The sequence below is a fragment of the Corvus moneduloides genome, chromosome 13 (genome assembly GCF_009650955.1).
Source record: "Corvus moneduloides isolate bCorMon1 chromosome 13, bCorMon1.pri, whole genome shotgun sequence".
Lineage (NCBI taxonomy): Eukaryota > Metazoa > Chordata > Aves > Passeriformes > Corvidae > Corvus > Corvus moneduloides.
In genome coordinates this window covers 304,135-321,342 of record NC_045488.1, presented here as the reverse complement: position 1 = coordinate 321,342, position 17,208 = coordinate 304,135, and the positions used below count along the sequence as shown (strand labels likewise).

The following is a 17,208-nucleotide window of genomic DNA, read 5'->3' as shown; positions in this document are numbered from 1 at the left end:
TTGCACTGGAGGGGGCTGAAAATACCTTTTTTATAGCAGCTGGAAGGAGGGCAGTGCAGCAGTTTGAGTGCCTCAGCTGAGTGTAATGCTATACGTACAGATATTGCTGTTTTCTTTTATATAATTACGGAGCGGAAGTGAGGGCTAAGGACGAGAGGCACTGCCAATGGGAGAAAAGTACCTCTTATTCAACCCATTTTAGTCACCTTTCAACTAACAGGGAAAAGGATTTCAAGTTTAACTGTTTGTGGTCAGAGCAAATATTGCTCAAGATGTGTATTGAAATACATGCAGGGTGGAGAGTGAGGAACTTAACACTTTGACCTTATTTAATAAACTGTGGACAGTGATAATTTGACTCATAATGACTATGAAGGATGGTAAAATTTGAGATTTACATCAATTTCTACACTAGTGATAATCTTGAGCATAGAAAATACCTTAATATGTGTGGCAGAAATAATTAGTATGGATAATAAAAATATGAATGAGAGTAAGAATAGAGTGAGGCTGGGTGATTTGATTTAGTTTTGACCTTTTTTTCTAAGATACAGGAATATAAAAAATAGAGCCCTAAAGAAATGTCCAGGTGACTGTGCTTCCTCACTCATGTTCACATGCATTTTTATTTTTATTTTTATTTCTATTTTTATTCTTCTGCAGGGAGTGAGTTATCATATGACAAATACTTCTCGTTCTGTACCTCCCTTAGTGCTGCTGAGCGAGCCAATTACAACCTGCTGTTCTTCAGAGGTGCAGTGAGGGCTTTTTTGTTTCTCAGTCATGTAAGGCATGAAGCCGACATTTAAGTTGCTACCTTAGATAAAATTTGAGTAAGACATTGACTTTATTAATTGAGGCCTATTGTTGTCATCTCCCATTTATTTTTTGATCCAGTATCAGAGCACTGTTGGGGTCTAAATCTCTGGGATTTTGGACCTGCTCTGTTTGTACAATGCCTGTTGATGAGATGTGGTCTAGGAGCGTGGGTGGGGGTAGGAGCTGCCTTACCCCCAGTCCGAGTGGCTGTTGGGACAGTTTCTCCTGAAGCAGCATGGCCTGTGCTTTGGGGAGACTTTCCAAACTAGTTAATTCCCAGTCATCAGAGTTTTTCCACCTGAGACTAGAAGAATCAAAGATTTGTCCTCCATATACAGCACCTTTGGGGTTTTTTGGGGGAGAGGGGCGTGTTCTGGAGTGTTCTTTGGTGGGGCTTTTTGTTTGGTTGGTTGGCTTTTGGGGGGGTGAAGGTGTGGGTGTGGTGGTTGTTTGTTTTTTCCTTTCCCTTAGTACAAGCGTTACTGGCATGTAACGGAGCGCGTCTCCTCAGAGCTGGCTGCCCCTGTGCCCGGCTCTCCCCTGATTACACCAGCACAACCCCGCGCTGAAGGGGCCTCTGAGCAGCCTCCGCCTGGCACAAACAGCGCCAGGGCCGCGGGGCCTCTCGGCCCGAGCTCGGCAGCGCGGCGTTGCCATGGCGGTGCCCGGGGCGGGCGGGCCGCTGGGTGGGCCGGGCGTTGTGGTCCCCCGGGCGCTGCGGTTCCCGGGCCGCTCTAGGCTCTGTGGCCGCCGGGCCGCGGACTACGCTCGCCAGGGTGCTGCGGGAGCCGCCCCGCGCGCAGGCGCCGGGCCGGGTTGTTTGTGACGGCGTCACCGGCGGCTGCGGCCGCGGCCCCTCGTCCGTGCCGGTCCCCGCGGGGGCCGCGCTCAGGTAGGCGGCGGGACCGGCTCACGGGGGTGGCCGCCCTGCCCCGGCCCGGCCGCAGGGAGCTCCGGGGGGCGCGGCGGCCGCCGCGGGGAGGGTGCCGCCCGGAGCGGGGCAGAGCCCGAGGCGCCGGGGCCGGGGTGGACGCTCCTGGTGCACGGAGCGGGTGAGCGGGGCCGCGCGGGGCGGCAGTGCTGCTCTGGGGGGGGGGCGAGCGGGCTCCGGGCGGTGGTCACCGCCGTGCCGGCCCCGGCTCTGGGCGCTGGCGTTTGCCAACTTCCTTCTCTGTCATTATCTACCGCTGCCTCGCCGGCTGATGCAAGGTGTTCTGTTTCATAAACAGTGTCCTGACGCTTTAACTGCGCTGGCGCCGAGCCGCGCTCTGGTTCAGGTACGCTCCAGGAACACCTGCGCGAGACAAGGAGTAGGGACTGAGCAGGGAATGCCCAGCCTTGGGAGAGTCTGGCTTTTAGAAGCCACGTTTGTCTTTCCTTCATAACAAGGAAATGTTCTGTATTCAATTTGGGTTGCTAAATATATTCTTAGGGAAGAATGTTACTTAGAGGAAGAAATTACCACTTAGTAGAAATAATAAACGTCCATGAGAATCCTGAAGTGTAATAGCACTGAACCTGTTTTTATTTCTGTTGTGCGACAAAGAATCGACTGTAGAAGAGAACTGAGAGTTTTTACTTGGAATGACAGCACAGCAAACTCTGTAGAACACATTCATATTCCTGTTGGCGCCTGTTACTCATCTTTGTTAATGCTTATTGAAGGTTATTTTTTTTTTTAGTCTAGGAAATCCTCTTTTTAGATGATAGAAGTTAAGGGTTTGTTTAGACTGGAGTGGTTCTTTTTGAGACTGGTATTTATTCTGCTTCACTGTGGATAAATAGGATGTGGTATCTCCGATTTATTTTTATATACATATCTGGGATAACTTGGTATTATGTTATCAACAATACATATGTCTGTAAGCTTTTACACCTTATGCTTCTGCTTCACATTTCACTAAGGATAGGAAAACAGTTCATGCTTTTGAATTCCTGCCTCCCTTCCCCAAATACATACAAATCAAACTCTGAACATAATGGATATTTATTTTGTCTAGACAGAAATTAAAAAGGTGATGTCAGTAGTGGCAATGAAGATACGTAGTGAGCATACAGAACCAGTGCACCACGGGGTGTGGTTTTGATTGGGTTTTTTTCCCCAGTCCTTCCTTCTGGCTTGGCCTGACGTGCAGGAGATGTGTAACACTCTAGTGTGTCCTCCAGTTATCCCTGCTGTTATTGAACTAGAACCCATTCATGTCATCTCGATTTGTTAGGAAGTTTGAAGGCTTTATGACTTTTTAATTCCTGCTGAAAACAATTTTTTAAAGAAAGTTATATTCAGGAAGACAGTGCCAACATTTCCAGCTCCTTTAGGCTGATTGGAAAAGCCTGCTGGTTCTTAGTGGAGAAGATTTTGTGAGTGGGTCAGTTTAGCCACTGGGTTCAAATTAGTTGACTGTATTTCAGTGTACTTAAGGGATTGAGTTTGACCTCGGGTTTCGTTATGATTATGTGCGTTTTATTAATCTTTTACAAAAATAAGCTGTTTAGCTGATGATTGAAGTTTAGGAATGTTGTACCTAGGTAATTTTTAAATTAAAACTTTTTAGGTCTTTTTTGATCTTTGAGATCTAACTAAGTTATAAAATGCTTTAATTTTGATAACTCTTTTACACATGTGTGTTTGCTGAATGTACCTAGAGGAATACATTTACCCTAGAGATGCCCTTCAGTCTGATGCCAAACTGTCTATGTATCAGTCACAATTTGGCTAAATTTAGCAGTTCTAACCATAAACCTTAGTGTTCTTGTAATTTTTTTTTCCATTATTTTTTTTAATATTGAATTTTTTTTTTATTTCTGTGATTTGTCACCTGAATGCAGCTAAATATTCATTATTAGTGTAATAGTCTGGTTGAATAAAAAATAAATAACTTTTAACTCCAGGCCATTTATCAAGACAAGCAAGTAATAGAAAATGATGATTGATTGTCTGCTTGTTTCTCTGGTTTTTTAATGTATTTTGATGGTGTTGGTACCCACATAGGTCCTGAAACTTTTGTTTGGGAAGGGAAGACAGATGTTTATGTGCAACCCAAACCCATGGCTGTATGTTCAGAATGGAGTGCTCAGTTACCTCTCAGTCTGTTGGGTGGCTGGAAAGGGAGAGAGGGATGGTGTTTCTGTTGAGTTAGCCGGAGCCCAGGGTGAAATGCTGAGTTAGCTGGAGGAAGAGAGATGTTGCAATGTCCAGCACAGAGTCTGCTGTTACAATGTGGGCTTTCAAAATCTGTAGGTGCACTTGTATCAAACTGTACTGGTGCCCTGAAGTTGTCTTTTAGGAATTCATTTCAGATTTTGCAATGTAGCCAGTGATGTTTCTCACAGGTGATGAGTTCTGGTGCTGGTAGTTACCTTCCTGTGAAAGGAATGCTGCTGCTGCTGCTGGATGCCTGGTCAAAGTCAGAGTAATTAATGACAGTAAGCAGATGTCATTGTCACATGTAAACTCTGGAACTTAGTCTTTGCCATTTGGGCATTTGTTGTTTTGATGAATGAAGAAGTATAATTTAAAAATAAATCAAGATTAAAAAATAAATTGATCCTTGTATGCAGTGTGATTTAAAAAACCCAAACAAATCAAACCAAAATAGACTTCTTCCCACCCCATCCCAACCTGACATTCCCTGGTTGAGATTCCAGGAAAAGCAGTAATGAAGGAAGAAAAATATCTACAGGAAAATGACAACTATATTCAAAGTAGGGCTTTATAAAAAAACAGAAGTTCAGTTTCTCTCTAAGTTTGATACCCAAGTTGATTGTTAGTGAATATTTGTGCTTAAACTGTTGTTGTGATTGTCACCATTGCCTTTTTTTTTACAGTGGAACTGTAAGTATATTAGTTGAAGTTGATGAGAAAAAAGTTTTATTTTAGAAAAGCATGTGATAACTACCATAATGCAGAGATATGAGACACATGTTTACTGTGTTTTATGAGAAAGCTAAATGGAAATGGAAGTTTTATATTTTGTTGTGCCAATTTCTAGCCACACTGGTGTATTTAGATGTTCTCTTTCAAAGTTTTACGTATACTTTCTGTGTTAAGAAATGGGGAGTAAAGACAGGATTAAGTAGAGAGTTAATAAATTTAAATGCATAGGTGCTTTCCTCTGTGTTCTTACTGGAATTAACTAAGTGGGAAATAAAGCAGGTGTCTGAAATTCTATGATAAAAGCTTTATTGAACCATGATTTCTTCGGCTGTTTTATTACGTTGATGCATAATATAGCAGGCAATCGATTGGAAATTGTTCCGTTTTGGGACGATTTTTTCCACCAAGGTGAATCCATAATAAATTTAGTTATATAGCAACTTGGTATATTTTTATTTCAAGGAACAAGAAATATATTAAACTTCTCTATAAAGTCTTTCTGCTAGTTAAGGACTTGAAAAATTGATCTGAATATGCAGTGATAATGAATACTCTGTATTCCTGGTAAATTCCTGATAAAAAGGAGAAAAGATAAACAGGCAACTGCAGCTGGATAGTTCTCTTCTGAAAGTGGCTACCAGTCAGCTGGTAGTATTGTAACAAATAAAATTTATACTTTGGGTTATTTTCATTCTGTTTTTGTAGTTGCCAGGTACTCTCTCAATTTTCCTCAGAATCGATGTATTTGAAAGGAGCGAAAGAAGCAGGAAAGATTGTTTTTGCCCACAGTGTTTTTCTCGAATAAACTGTGGTTTCTATGCATACAACAAAACAGAAATTATTTCATGTACCGAATTGTGAATCATCTTAAAATTTGTCTGTAGCATCATTGTTTAACTTTGATAATTGATTTATTGACTTACCTCGCGCGCGTGTGTGTGTGTGTCTAGCTAGTCTAAGAGCTTTTTGGCTGGCTGAAATAGGTATGTACCTAGCAGAGCTATATTTGTTCCAAGTACAAAAAAAGATAATAGGAAATAAGTACAAAAGAATATATTTTCTTTCTCAACTTTTATTCTGTTTTTTTTTTCTCAATTCCAGATTAACAGTTTGTGTGTTAGTGTATTGTTCTGTAGCATCATGATTTGCATTCTTCTGTTTATTTTTCTTTTCAATAGAGTGGTGAAATTGTGTGTCTTGCATATTGAAAGAGTCTGCTTTTACTTGCAGTGTGCTTTGAAAATGTCTGAAAATTCCAGTGACAGTGATTCATCTTGCGGCTGGACTGTCATCAATCATGAGGTACCCAGTTTCACATTAGTAAAATTCTGTCAGTTTAAGGCTATCTATATGCAGTAAAATATTATTTCAGCTTAGTAATTCTTGTTTTGTGTGGATCTTGCATACCAACAGAGAATATAGAAGAGAAACTTATAAGTAAATCATAAAACTACTATTTTAAGAAATGTATACTTTTACTATAGTTGGTATAAATTTTGATATTTAAAAGAATTTCTTTTTCTGCAAAGGTTTTACTTTGAAGAATTGGTAGAATTTTAGTGGCATGCATTCCTCTGTTCCATCCTGACTGAAAACATTAACATTCTGTAACTGCTGTTGCTAATATATTTCTTCTTTTCCTTATAAATCTGTACCCTCACCAAAACAAACGAAGTTTGCAATAATGGGCAGGAAAAATACCTTGTGCAGAAGGGAATGATTCCATGATTTCCCCAAGTTTTTTCTACCACTGAGGTATCTGATCCTAGTTTCAGCAGCAGCTGTTCAGGAACAGCCCTCTGTCCTTAAATAGTCTTCCTTGTAGAAAACTAGGAAAGGGACAAGTGTATATTCCATGACTATAACAGGATAGGTGTCTGGATCTGATGTTAGTTTCAAAGTTTGCATTGTATGGATGAAATCAATGCAGTCAGTGGAGTCTGGAGAGCAGGAGTCTTATGTCAAGGTCAGCACTTAGGTTTGATCAAATGACTCCACTGACTGTGGTGATTGTAAAGGTGCCTTCAACAACCTGCTCAGGTGTAGACACATTAATCTAGATAAGGTGAATGTTTTATCTTCCCCTCGCCACAGTGAACAAGGTGGGCCTGAGTTCCTCAGAACTTCTGCGAGGCCCTACCTGGTAGAGCGGGTGTCCAGTATCCTTTCCTCCTTTAGTCCTGAGGATTTTTCTATCTCTTCAGATCTTGGCTGATGTGTGAGTGTAGGATGGTTGAGTTGGTCTGCTCGTTTGGTTTGGTTCTTAAGTGTTTAGCATTGTCTTGTAAACTGAGGAGGCTATTGAGCCAGAATCCTCAGGACAGACGGGTTGACAGTTTTCCTGGAATGACACTTAGGTATTGCCTGCATCTACTTGTTGCCTGCCCCAGAAAAAATTTCAAGGAACAGTAGTTGACATGTTTCTTTCAGAGGAGGAAAGTAGGAAAAAATGGCTAAAGATCATGCATAGTGATCAGTTGTCCTTCACTGCACACTCCCTTGTTTTGCAGATTGTAATTAAAATGGGTAACTCAGAACCAAATTATTACAAACTTGCGATTGTACTCATGTTTCGATAGTTCCGTGTCACAAGTGCAAGAGATACAGTTTCATGTTTATAAATATTGGGCCATGCTTTCATTTCTCTTGGCTGCAAGGTGGTATTTAAGAGATGATTCAAACTTCTTTTCCATGTTTTTGGCTGGATGATAAGTTGAGAGTCTTGTCACCAAAAGAAACAGAAGACTCATGCACTCCATTCCTCAAGGCCAAGTGGGCTACAAGAGTGTACAGGGTGCTGGATTCATGGAGTTCAGATAAAAGTGAAAGGATTTAGAAGTTGAGTTCAGCAGCTGAGTTATTCAGCTGTGAAGTACAGACTTTATTTTCATTCTTGGGATGGTTATTTTACACTGTAACTGCAAATGAATTATGTAGTCTAAATAAGTTACCATAACACAAGATTATAGGGTGGCTGGGATTTGTCTAGCCAAAGCAGAACAGATTTCGATGACACAGAGACTCTGTGTTCCCAGTTATTCATCCCTGATTCAGTGAAATAAAAAGGGAGAAACACTGGTGTTTAAGAGCTGCCATTGTTAGCATTCTTCTGGCAGGACAGCTTTGAATCTGAGCATGAAGAAAGTAGAATGGATGGGATGGCCAGGTAACCTTCACACAGCTGTAACCCCAGGAGGGGGGACATGGACTTCTGTATACTTCAGTGAATTGATTTGGGTGTTCAGGAAAGGGGTAGAACTAGGGGTTAGACAAATTTGGAGTACTGCAGTACTATTTTCTCACATATTGTTGTGACTGTATGGATGATGACACAGTGGAATCCGTTTCTGCATTTGTTTTCCAGTGAGTTAAGGGGGGAAAGAAGTGGCTTTTGTCCAGGCTGTGACTGCAGGGAGCTGGCAGCTGTGTGTGCTGGACTCAGTGTGTGCTGTGGACAGAGAAGCAGTGCTGTGCGTTGTTGGACTACTAAGAAAGGACTTGCTAATTTTTTGTAGGAAGGTAGGGAGGTGATAATATCTTTTCTTGACCTCTTGCTATTGCTGAAATGGAGTAGTGAGGGAGGTCCAGCATCTGATGAAGTGAATCAGAGACTTCATGCATTCACACCTGACTGTGTGTTTTTGAGAAAAGGATGGCTTACTACGTGCTCAGCTGTGGGGTATGCCCAGCCCCTGCCCTGGAGGGATCTCTGCTGAGATAAGAGATTTTGCAATCGTCTGGCAGGACTCCCTGGAAAGGCAGCCGCTTCTTTGGTCACTGCGAGAAAAGACAGACCCACAATCCTTTAGGAGACCCTATGCAGATCCTTTGTAACCCATTGGTCTTCACCCATCCCCTGTATCCCTATAAAAGCTAAGGTCTCTGCCCCTGTCAGAGAGAGTTCTCGTCCCTGGCTTTCCCCTTCACCGGAGGGGACCAACAAAAAAGCTACCTTCAGTGCGGAACCAGCCACACGAGCCTCTCGTCTCTCTCTCTGGTCTGGCTTGGCCTGGAGGCTGCCCTGCAGAGCTGAGCTGGAATCACGAGCTGATAATCACTAAAGAGCTGACAGTCTCTGCAAGGACCCTCCTGCCAGCAGCTGAGGGAAGACACTGGGCCTCGGGAAGGCGATTCCTTTCGGGACCCATCTCCTCGGACCCGGTCACCTCTTCCTGGGTCAGAGCCACTGACCCCATCCCCAGATGTAATAACTGGCGCCTGAACAGGGGCAGAGGCCTTAGCTTTTATAGGGATACAGGGGATGGATGAAGACCAGTGGGTTACAAAGGATCTGCACAGGGTCTCGTAAAGGATTGTGGGTCTGTCTTTTCTCGAAGTGACCAAAGAAGTGGTTGCCTTTAGAGGGAGTCCTGCTGGGCAATTGCGAAATCTCTTATCTCAGCAGAGATCCCTCCAGGCCAGGGGCTGGGCATACCCCACACTCAGCTAGCCCGTTTTCTTGGGATTTTAGCTAAAACTGTAAGCTTGTTTTAAGCCATGCTCCTGAATTTTTTTTCCTATGGAGCTTGGGCAAACTGAAATTTTGTTATTCTTTTTCTTCTTAGCAATTTAAGAAACTACAGTAGTGGCTCTATCACACCAGAGAACAATTGTCTTATAATAAATCTGTATACTTATCTATAAAACCCAGTCAAGCCAAAACCCCCAAATAACTTCATATTTCTTTCCTGAGATTTCCACTCCAGATTTTAATAACTTACTTATAAATGAAAGGTGAACTTGTGCTAAACACTTGAAATTAAACGTGTGATACTTTTGTAGTCAAAGGAAAAGAGATACAAAGTGTTTAAAAAGAGAAAAAGATACAAAGTATTTAACAGCTTACCAAACCAGTTAATTTTTGAAGCCTTTTAAAAAGAAACACAACTTTGTGGCATGATTATAGAATGTATCTTACGCAATTCTTTTTGAGGCATCTACCTGAAGTACAGTCTCCTCTTAAAAACAAAAGCATACATGTTTGCTTGAGTCCTGCAATGAGACATCCAGGGAAACTGATCTGGAAGTACTGCTGCTACTGTAATTTCACACCTGCTGTTGCAAAAATAACTATCTCTGTTTACAGAAACAGCTCAAGCTATTTATGGATCAGAGTCACTTAGTATTTTTCAGTTATGTTTTGTGTGTTTATAGTTTGCTAATAGCCTTAATGATGCCCAATCAGTTATTTTAAACAAAATTACAATATAAATATTAAATATTTAGAATTGTCAAGCATATTGCTTGCCTTTAGTACCCTGCAGTCTCCTGGCATTGTTTATCTGCAGTTCCTGTTGTGCTCTGGTGTTGTTGCTGACTGGCAGCTGACTAATACCTGGGGGTCCCTTCTGAATTAAGGACAGAAATCCAGTGTAGAGTTTGTTCAAAGATTTGTTTTTGAGATGTCAGAGATGTACTATATAAACAGCCTTGCAAATTTTCTGGCAGGAGCCGATATGGAGAAAAGTTATATATAGTTTTTCCTGGGAATAGTATTTATTTAGAACTCATGTTGGTATGCTTGAAAATTATATTTTGGGAGGGTGTGTGTATTTGCATACAATAGATGGACCTGGGAGCAAGAATTAGATCCCATATTCAAAACCTCCTCTGTTTCTCTAAATACCATTTAATAAACAGGTCTAACAAAGATAATAAAGAGTTATTTAAAATACTTGGTGTAGTTTTTAATTAATGCCTAAATTGCCATCATTTCTTCCCACTAGAATTGTCCTCCTCTGACTTTTTTTAGCCTCCGTCATGAGTATTACACACTAACACTCGTTTCACTCTAGTTAGTTACTTGGTGTTTCACTTGCTTTTCTTTGATCGAAGTTGTCTTCAGTTTTAAAGATTCTGGTTTTATTATACTAATATTGTTAACTTTGTAACCCTTTCTTCCTGCTTTACTGTTGGAAACCCCAATAACTGTAATGTCCATTTAAACTCTTCACCTTCAGGGTTCTGACATAGAGACAGTGACTTCAGAAAATGGAAACACAAATGATAACCATGAGTTTGTTTCAGAAGAATATGTTTCTTTGCAAGAAGAGGAGCAAGCAATTGATTTGCAAGGTAAGATATTAAAAGAGGAGCAGTTTCATGAAACAAGTAAATATTTGTTATGGCATTGGCACAAAATTGGTATTTCATATATTTTGTGGACCTCTGTCGGAGTATTTGCTTCATCAGTGTTATGGAAGATATTCAATCATCAACTTTATAAGAGTATTTTTTCCTGAAATATGTGGAATTAGTAGAATATCTTTCATTTTGTCCATACTTTAGATGTGCTATAGAACGGTGTGCACTGGTGTTGCTGGAAGATAGTTTATAGAAGTGTTATTGATAAAAGAAGTATTCCCTAGTAATGTCATAGATCAAATAAGAGTAATTTGGAAGGAACCATCAATGCTTGAACTCCTAAAAAGTAACATTGTGACACTGTATTTTAATATTATATGGGCATGGGCATAATTTGTGGTTACTGGTTTTAATCCCATGTTTTTTTGCTTGTTTTTTTCATCTTTTTATTCATTTAGCTCAGTGCAACAATGATGAAGAGATCCCAGCAGTAGATAATACTCTATCTGGTTTTGAGCAAACTCAGACAGTTGCAGAGGTAAATTGCATTACAGATTACATTATTCAGAAGCTTCCATAAGCCCCATCCATCAATGGCAAGAAATGTTTTGAAGGCATTAAAATAACGACACAATTTTCTCCTTTCTTAAAGTTCTAACAATTCTTGGGGTTTTGTTTGTTTGTTTTAATTACTTTATGTTTTATGTGTCTGAATAATTCTCATATTGTCCCTTTCCTTAGGGAAATAAAGAAAAAATTCCTGATGATGGGTCCTGCATTGGAACTATTAGCGATGATTCTGACATTGTTACACTTGAAGCTCCAAAACCAGAAGAAACTCAGAGTCAGGAGGAAGCTCCAGCTGATGGTGAAGAAGCTCAGAGTCCAGAGGATTTTAACATGGGTTCCTCCTCTAGCAGTCAATATGCGTTTTCCCATGTGGAAACTGGTAATAGCAATAAATTCGTAAGCAACTGTGTGCAAAAATGTCACCAGGAAAAAAACCCAAACCAATCTTTGGTTAGGGAACCTTCTTTTTGTGGAGAGAGGAAAAAAAATAACGGTCTTGTTGAGTACATGTCCAAGTATTTGCAGTCTCTAGAAAAATCTAGGTGCCCTAACTCCACAATTTTGTCCAAATATATGTCTGCAATTTTTTAATTTGAAAACAATCTCTCACATTAAGTGTTCACTATTTTAATTGGAAAGTTAATTTGTAGCATATCTTGGAGAATTAAAATTACTCTTAGTTCATAGAATAATTGTAGGTTTTCTCTTGGCATTTTTTGGGCTTTATATAGAGTTGGCAAAAATGATTAGCAAGTGGGAGACAATTGATCTTTGGCGCCTTGAGGACTAAGCAGTATGACTACAAAAAGTTTGTACCACCCTCATAGCTATGTAGTATGTATTTATATATTTAAGATACGCCCAGTACTTGGCTGAAATAAGCAATGCATCATATTCAGGAGGAAAGATATAAATATTTGTCCAATGAAAAGCAATAAACAAAACCCCAACAAATCCAAACAAAAAACTTCCTGTTTTGTTGCTCTTCTCTAGTTCTCTAGTCCTCCTCTATAATTGTTTTTTGCTGCTTTTTTGTAATCTTTTCTGTTCTCTTTATTCTCTGTGACACCTTTGTATTGCTGATTTTTACCTTTCAAATTAAGTTTATTACACAAGCAGGATTTTACCTAAAATACTGTTTTATCTTAGAAGTAGCATACAGCATCGTTAAATGTTCATGTGTCTGTATAGTATCCATTGGAAACAGAAAGTGACAGCTTAACATCTAATTATAACCAGTGAAGATTTGTAACAAAGATGTTACCTTCTTTAAGTCTTCTGAGGGATCTGACTTAATTTTTAAGTTAAGATTTAGTTGACTTGACTTTTTTTTCTTGTAGGGATGAGTTCTAAAAGTGCCTTTTTTTCCCCTCTATGTTTTTGTGCACAAAAGTCAGTTGGCTGGAGAAGCTGTGGAAGATTCCTGGTTGTGTAAGGGGATGGGGAAAGGAGGTGAAAGAGCATGTGTCTCACAGTCTTCCTTTCCAAGGTGGTGTGATTAAATTTGATCAGCTTGTGCAAAGCTGATTGCTTATGGCTTGCATGGAGTGTTCTTACAATTTTTAGTAGCAATCTGACTTGATCTTGTAGTAGTCATATTCTCGACAGATGATGAAAGCCAATCCTCGCTGAAGAACTTGGCTAAGCTGTCAGTGTCTTATGTGCTTCTTTAAAAAGATGTTAACCTTGCATGTAGATTTGGAACAGACATCAGTAAGGTTTGTAATACATTTTAATGTGTGCGCTTGATTGTTTAAATGGATGGTTCTTGTTGGATTCCAAGCCTATGTGTGACTGGCAAAAAGAATTTCTTCCTTCTAACTTAAGCTGATTTCAGCATGGCTCTTAGTACTGTGCATTCATTCAGTTGATCAAGTATTGCAGAAAATGTCAGGAGTACTTTTGCAATTATTTTAAATGCCAAAGTTTTAGCAGTGGCAAAATGTGGCAACAGAAATCTTTGCCATCCACTTCCTGTTGAGTTTTCTTTTGTGTTGGAAAACGATGAGCCTCAGATTCTTCCTAATTTAGATACTAAAATGTTCTACAAGGATTTTCTGCCACTTTGATTTGCAAACCAATTCCTATTTAGGCAGTCTTCATCATGCAAACAGAGATGTTTTAATACTGCTTTCATGAATGACGTTCAGCCAGCAGAAGTGCCCATATGCTGCAGTGAACTGTATCTGAGCTGTGTCTGTGCAGAAATGTCAAGGAAAATCATGTTCTTAACTGGCTTCATCTGGTTTCTAGTGTAGCTCTGACGCTACAAAATCGCAGCAGAAGCTAGAATTTTGGACTGCTATTGTGGTCACACTTTGTTTCCTTTGTAGTCCTTTCCATCCTGGTACTGTTAGAGTACAGCTTTGTACTGAATTCTTACAGCAGCTGTAAGGTAGTGTCATTCTTGCCTGAAAGTGTAATTGCTGTAATTGTTGACAGCTTGCCAGTAAGTGCTTATGAATGGCTCTAAGTGTCTTACAGCATTTTTCTTTTTGATTGTCTTTTTTTCTCCTTTCCTATTCTTTGTTGTCCAGTGTATATCAAGGAATTTTCCCATTTGGCTGGAAGCAGCTTGTTCCTTAACCACTTTTGTTTTCCATGTCTGTTAGCTTCTTTGGTTGTTGAAAAACCCTAAAAAAACTCTTGCAGATGAGCAAGAGTAGCACCTCTTACTGAGTTTGTCGTATATATTTCTCTATAATGTCTGACCTCTGCATTTTAGGAATGCATTCTGAAAGCTTGCCTTTGTTTTCCGAGATTGGGGAAGCATGCATCTGCTTAAATGCTTAAAATAGTGTCTTTCTCTACTAAGCTGTATCAATTCATTTAAATGTCTGCATGTCTAAGTCGCTGTTTAAGTGATTTGTCTTTATTGCAAAGTCTGCTCGGTTGGTCTGATTTGACCAATTGACTAAAAGGGAGTTTTTTATTAAGGGAGGAAGTTGTCTTTCATAATCTGACATGCTGCTTGTCCATGGAGTTAGAAATTAGATGTGTTCCACATACTAATTGATCATCTTTTCTGGGCTTGATGCAATCACTTCTATCAAGTTGTAATTTATTTTAAGTGAAGCATCTTAAGTGGTGATGCATTTTATAGGTAATACCTAGCACTGCTAGGCATTCTTGTCTGTTCAGTGATGTGTGCATGGCTTTGCTCAAACAAATGATTTTTCAGTTGTGAACTGTTCAAGGACAGTCACTCTATATTTTTACATTTTGAGTAATGATGTCTGATATGAGAATGGGCAACTGTATTTCTAGGAGGGGCACTAGCATTTTGTGATTGTGAGCAGCAAATTTAGTGTCCAAGCAGGAGCACTTTGTCGTGTCTGGGGGCTTTGCTGATCACATTGAATCTATTCCAGACATGTGAATTAGGTGGAGAATGTAGATACTTGAAAGCTACTTTTCCACCCTACTGCTGCTTCCGCTTGGTATTTACCTTGCACTTGAAAATTATGCTTTTAAAGGAGGGAGATTAAATAATAATTCCTTATATACTGGATTATATAAATTTATTTACAGAATGTGCAGCAAACATTTGTACAAATAGAAACAAGCAATTACAGCTCTGTTGTTATTTTCCTGGTTAGAATATGTAGCTCTTAGGCCATTGGAACATGAGCATACAAATGGTATAATAAATACCATTTTGCAAAAATTCTGTGGAAGGTATTTCCTTAAGGTTAGAATTTGTTCTTACCTCAAATCTTGTCCAATTCAATTTACCTAAACTTCAGTCAGGTAATAGAAGAGTGTTGGGAAAGAACGGAGAAGCACTTCAGTGGTTCTTTTCCTGTGCAGTAGTGGTTGAAAATGGCTTTTTTTGAAAGGTGGGTAAAGATGTTAATAGATAGTATAGGGTAGATATTAAAAGGAAACAAAATTGCATATTTAAACAAATTTGTATCTTGATTTTGACTATTTCTAATAGCTACATTAATGTAACTTCAGTGGAATTTTGTCTGAAGCTGCATGTAGGTCACAGAGTGAAGTTTTTTGAGAGTATATAACAAAACCATGCCTGTCTTCTAGGAGGCCTTCTTTTAGCAAGCCTTTATGTTGCTCTTTTGTTATTAAATATTTCAGTTCTAATAGCTGCAAGAGAAGGAAAACTGAATTCTTAATCTTTCTACTTCACAAGAATTTGCAGAGGCAGTACATGTAGATGCTTTAGGAGGCAGGATTGACTGGAACACTTTGTAATGTGTGAATGATAAGGTATGGGGAAGTGCCATACAGTTTTTTGGTGATGATTTCCTAATTTTCTATCATTTACTTTTAAAAAATTGATTTTTAACTTTGGAGATCACATATTCCTCATAATTTCCAGCATAAACTATAACATTGAGAATTTTAGTTTCGTTTTATTAATGTTCTCAAAGATGAACGCCAAATCTATTTTACATAAATACTACGGATTTTGATATTCAATTTGCTCTTTAACACAATAATTAATGCATTTTAAGCACTGGTGTATGTTGCTTTTCAGTTTTCTCATCTCAGGCCAGCCCTGATGAGTCCAGCAGTGATGAAACCAGCAGCCAGTGCAGCCTCACAGTGCGTAAACGGCGCCCGAGGAAGCACGGGGTGTCAATCTCCGAGCCCGAGGGGGGGCTGCCGGCGGAGCCCGAGCCAGAGCCGCCCAGGGAGGAGCAGCACAAGCGCCAGTTCAGCAGTGGCCTGAACAGGTGCATCATCCTGGCACTGGTGATTGCCATCAGCATGGGCTTTGGACACTTCTATGGTGAGTTCAGAGAAAGCAGAACACACAGAGTCCACATCTTGCTTAACAAATGCTGTTCTATTGTGAGTCCAATATTTTTCCTTGTTCTCTGCTAACTACCTAAACCTAAAAATGAGAGAAAGCAACTGCTGCTGTCTTGGTAATAGAGGGAGGTCCTTCAGCAGTGCAACTGTATTTAATATACACTGCTTCTTATAGTAATGTGGTAAATAGTAATTTTTCCTGAGTAGCTCTAGTTTTATATGAAAATATGCCTTTATAAAATGTGATTTAGTTGGAGATGGGGAGTATCATTCCCTTTGGATTTGGTGTTGACTAATTGTTAGGGATTTAAATTTTGGCACTTCTTTTGAGATTTATATTAATTTTCACTTGATCCCAATTTTTTTTTTTATTCTTAGGTAAACCTGAAGGTAAGAGCTGTGAGTGATGTACTGTGCTTGCATTCAGATTTACTTTTTAAATCACGTGTGTGTATGTGTACACACACATCCATATATGTATGCATACTTACATTATGAAAATAAAATAATAAATCAAGTCTCAAGAATTGCTGATGTATGTGGGATTATAGGAACGACTAGTCCAGTCATGCAAACACTTTTTATGTAGCAGCTACAGCAGGTAGTAGTAATTGGTGTGGAAACTGGTTGGTGAACATTGGCATGCTGGAGGCATAGAGGAACACAATGACTAGACCAGTCTGTGTGCTTGTTGTGGGAACTTGAGATTTCAGTTGTTAGTCACTTCACTGTGTTTAGATTGGTGTTAATGATAATACAATCCTTTTAAAGAACTTGGAGATCTGTGGATGAAAAATACACTCTGAACATGGACCAAGGATAATACCTTTATTAAGGATTTCACTTGTTCATTCATTGAATCTGTACTTGTAAATAAAAATTGTCATCACTGCAGCATTTTCAGCAGAAAGAAGGCAACTCTGTGTAGCTTTAGTTTTTGCTTCTTCAGGTGAAAGTTCTTTATGGTTATGTGATCACTTACCTTTCTACCACTAGAAAGGAAATCAAGTCCTGCTTTCTGTCTTCCTTAAATTTGTTTGGTTTTTTTTTTTTAAACACAAACTTGCAGAGAAAAGTTCATC

At 39.6% G+C, this 17,208-nt stretch overlaps 2 protein-coding genes across 7 annotated transcripts in view; both read left to right on the top strand.

The window, feature by feature from the left end:
- UNC13C (unc-13 homolog C) overlaps window positions 1-17,208 on the top strand; it is a 405,035-nt gene that overhangs the window by 88,619 nt on the left and 299,208 nt on the right. The gene's annotated exons all lie outside the window — the stretch shown is intronic.
- CCPG1 (cell cycle progression 1) overlaps window positions 1,603-17,208 on the top strand; it is a 22,728-nt gene continuing 7,122 nt past the window's right edge. For 2 of the 5 annotated variants that reach the window (XM_032123414.1, XM_032123415.1), the window contains exons 1-7: window positions 1,603-1,711; window positions 5,927-5,998; window positions 10,657-10,771; window positions 11,239-11,318; window positions 11,522-11,729; window positions 15,849-16,103; window positions 16,505-16,516. In XM_032123414.1, coding sequence (XP_031979305.1) covers window positions 5,939-5,998; window positions 10,657-10,771; window positions 11,239-11,318; window positions 11,522-11,729; window positions 15,849-16,103; window positions 16,505-16,516 — 730 coding nt within the window. In that variant the 5' untranslated portion in view covers window positions 1,603-1,711; window positions 5,927-5,938. Of the gene's footprint in view, window positions 1,712-1,851; window positions 1,872-5,926; window positions 5,999-10,656; window positions 10,772-11,238; window positions 11,319-11,521; window positions 11,730-15,848; window positions 16,104-16,504; window positions 16,517-17,208 lie in introns of those variants that run through there. The other 3 variants (XM_032123411.1, XM_032123412.1, XM_032123413.1) reach the window with 3 other exon arrangements.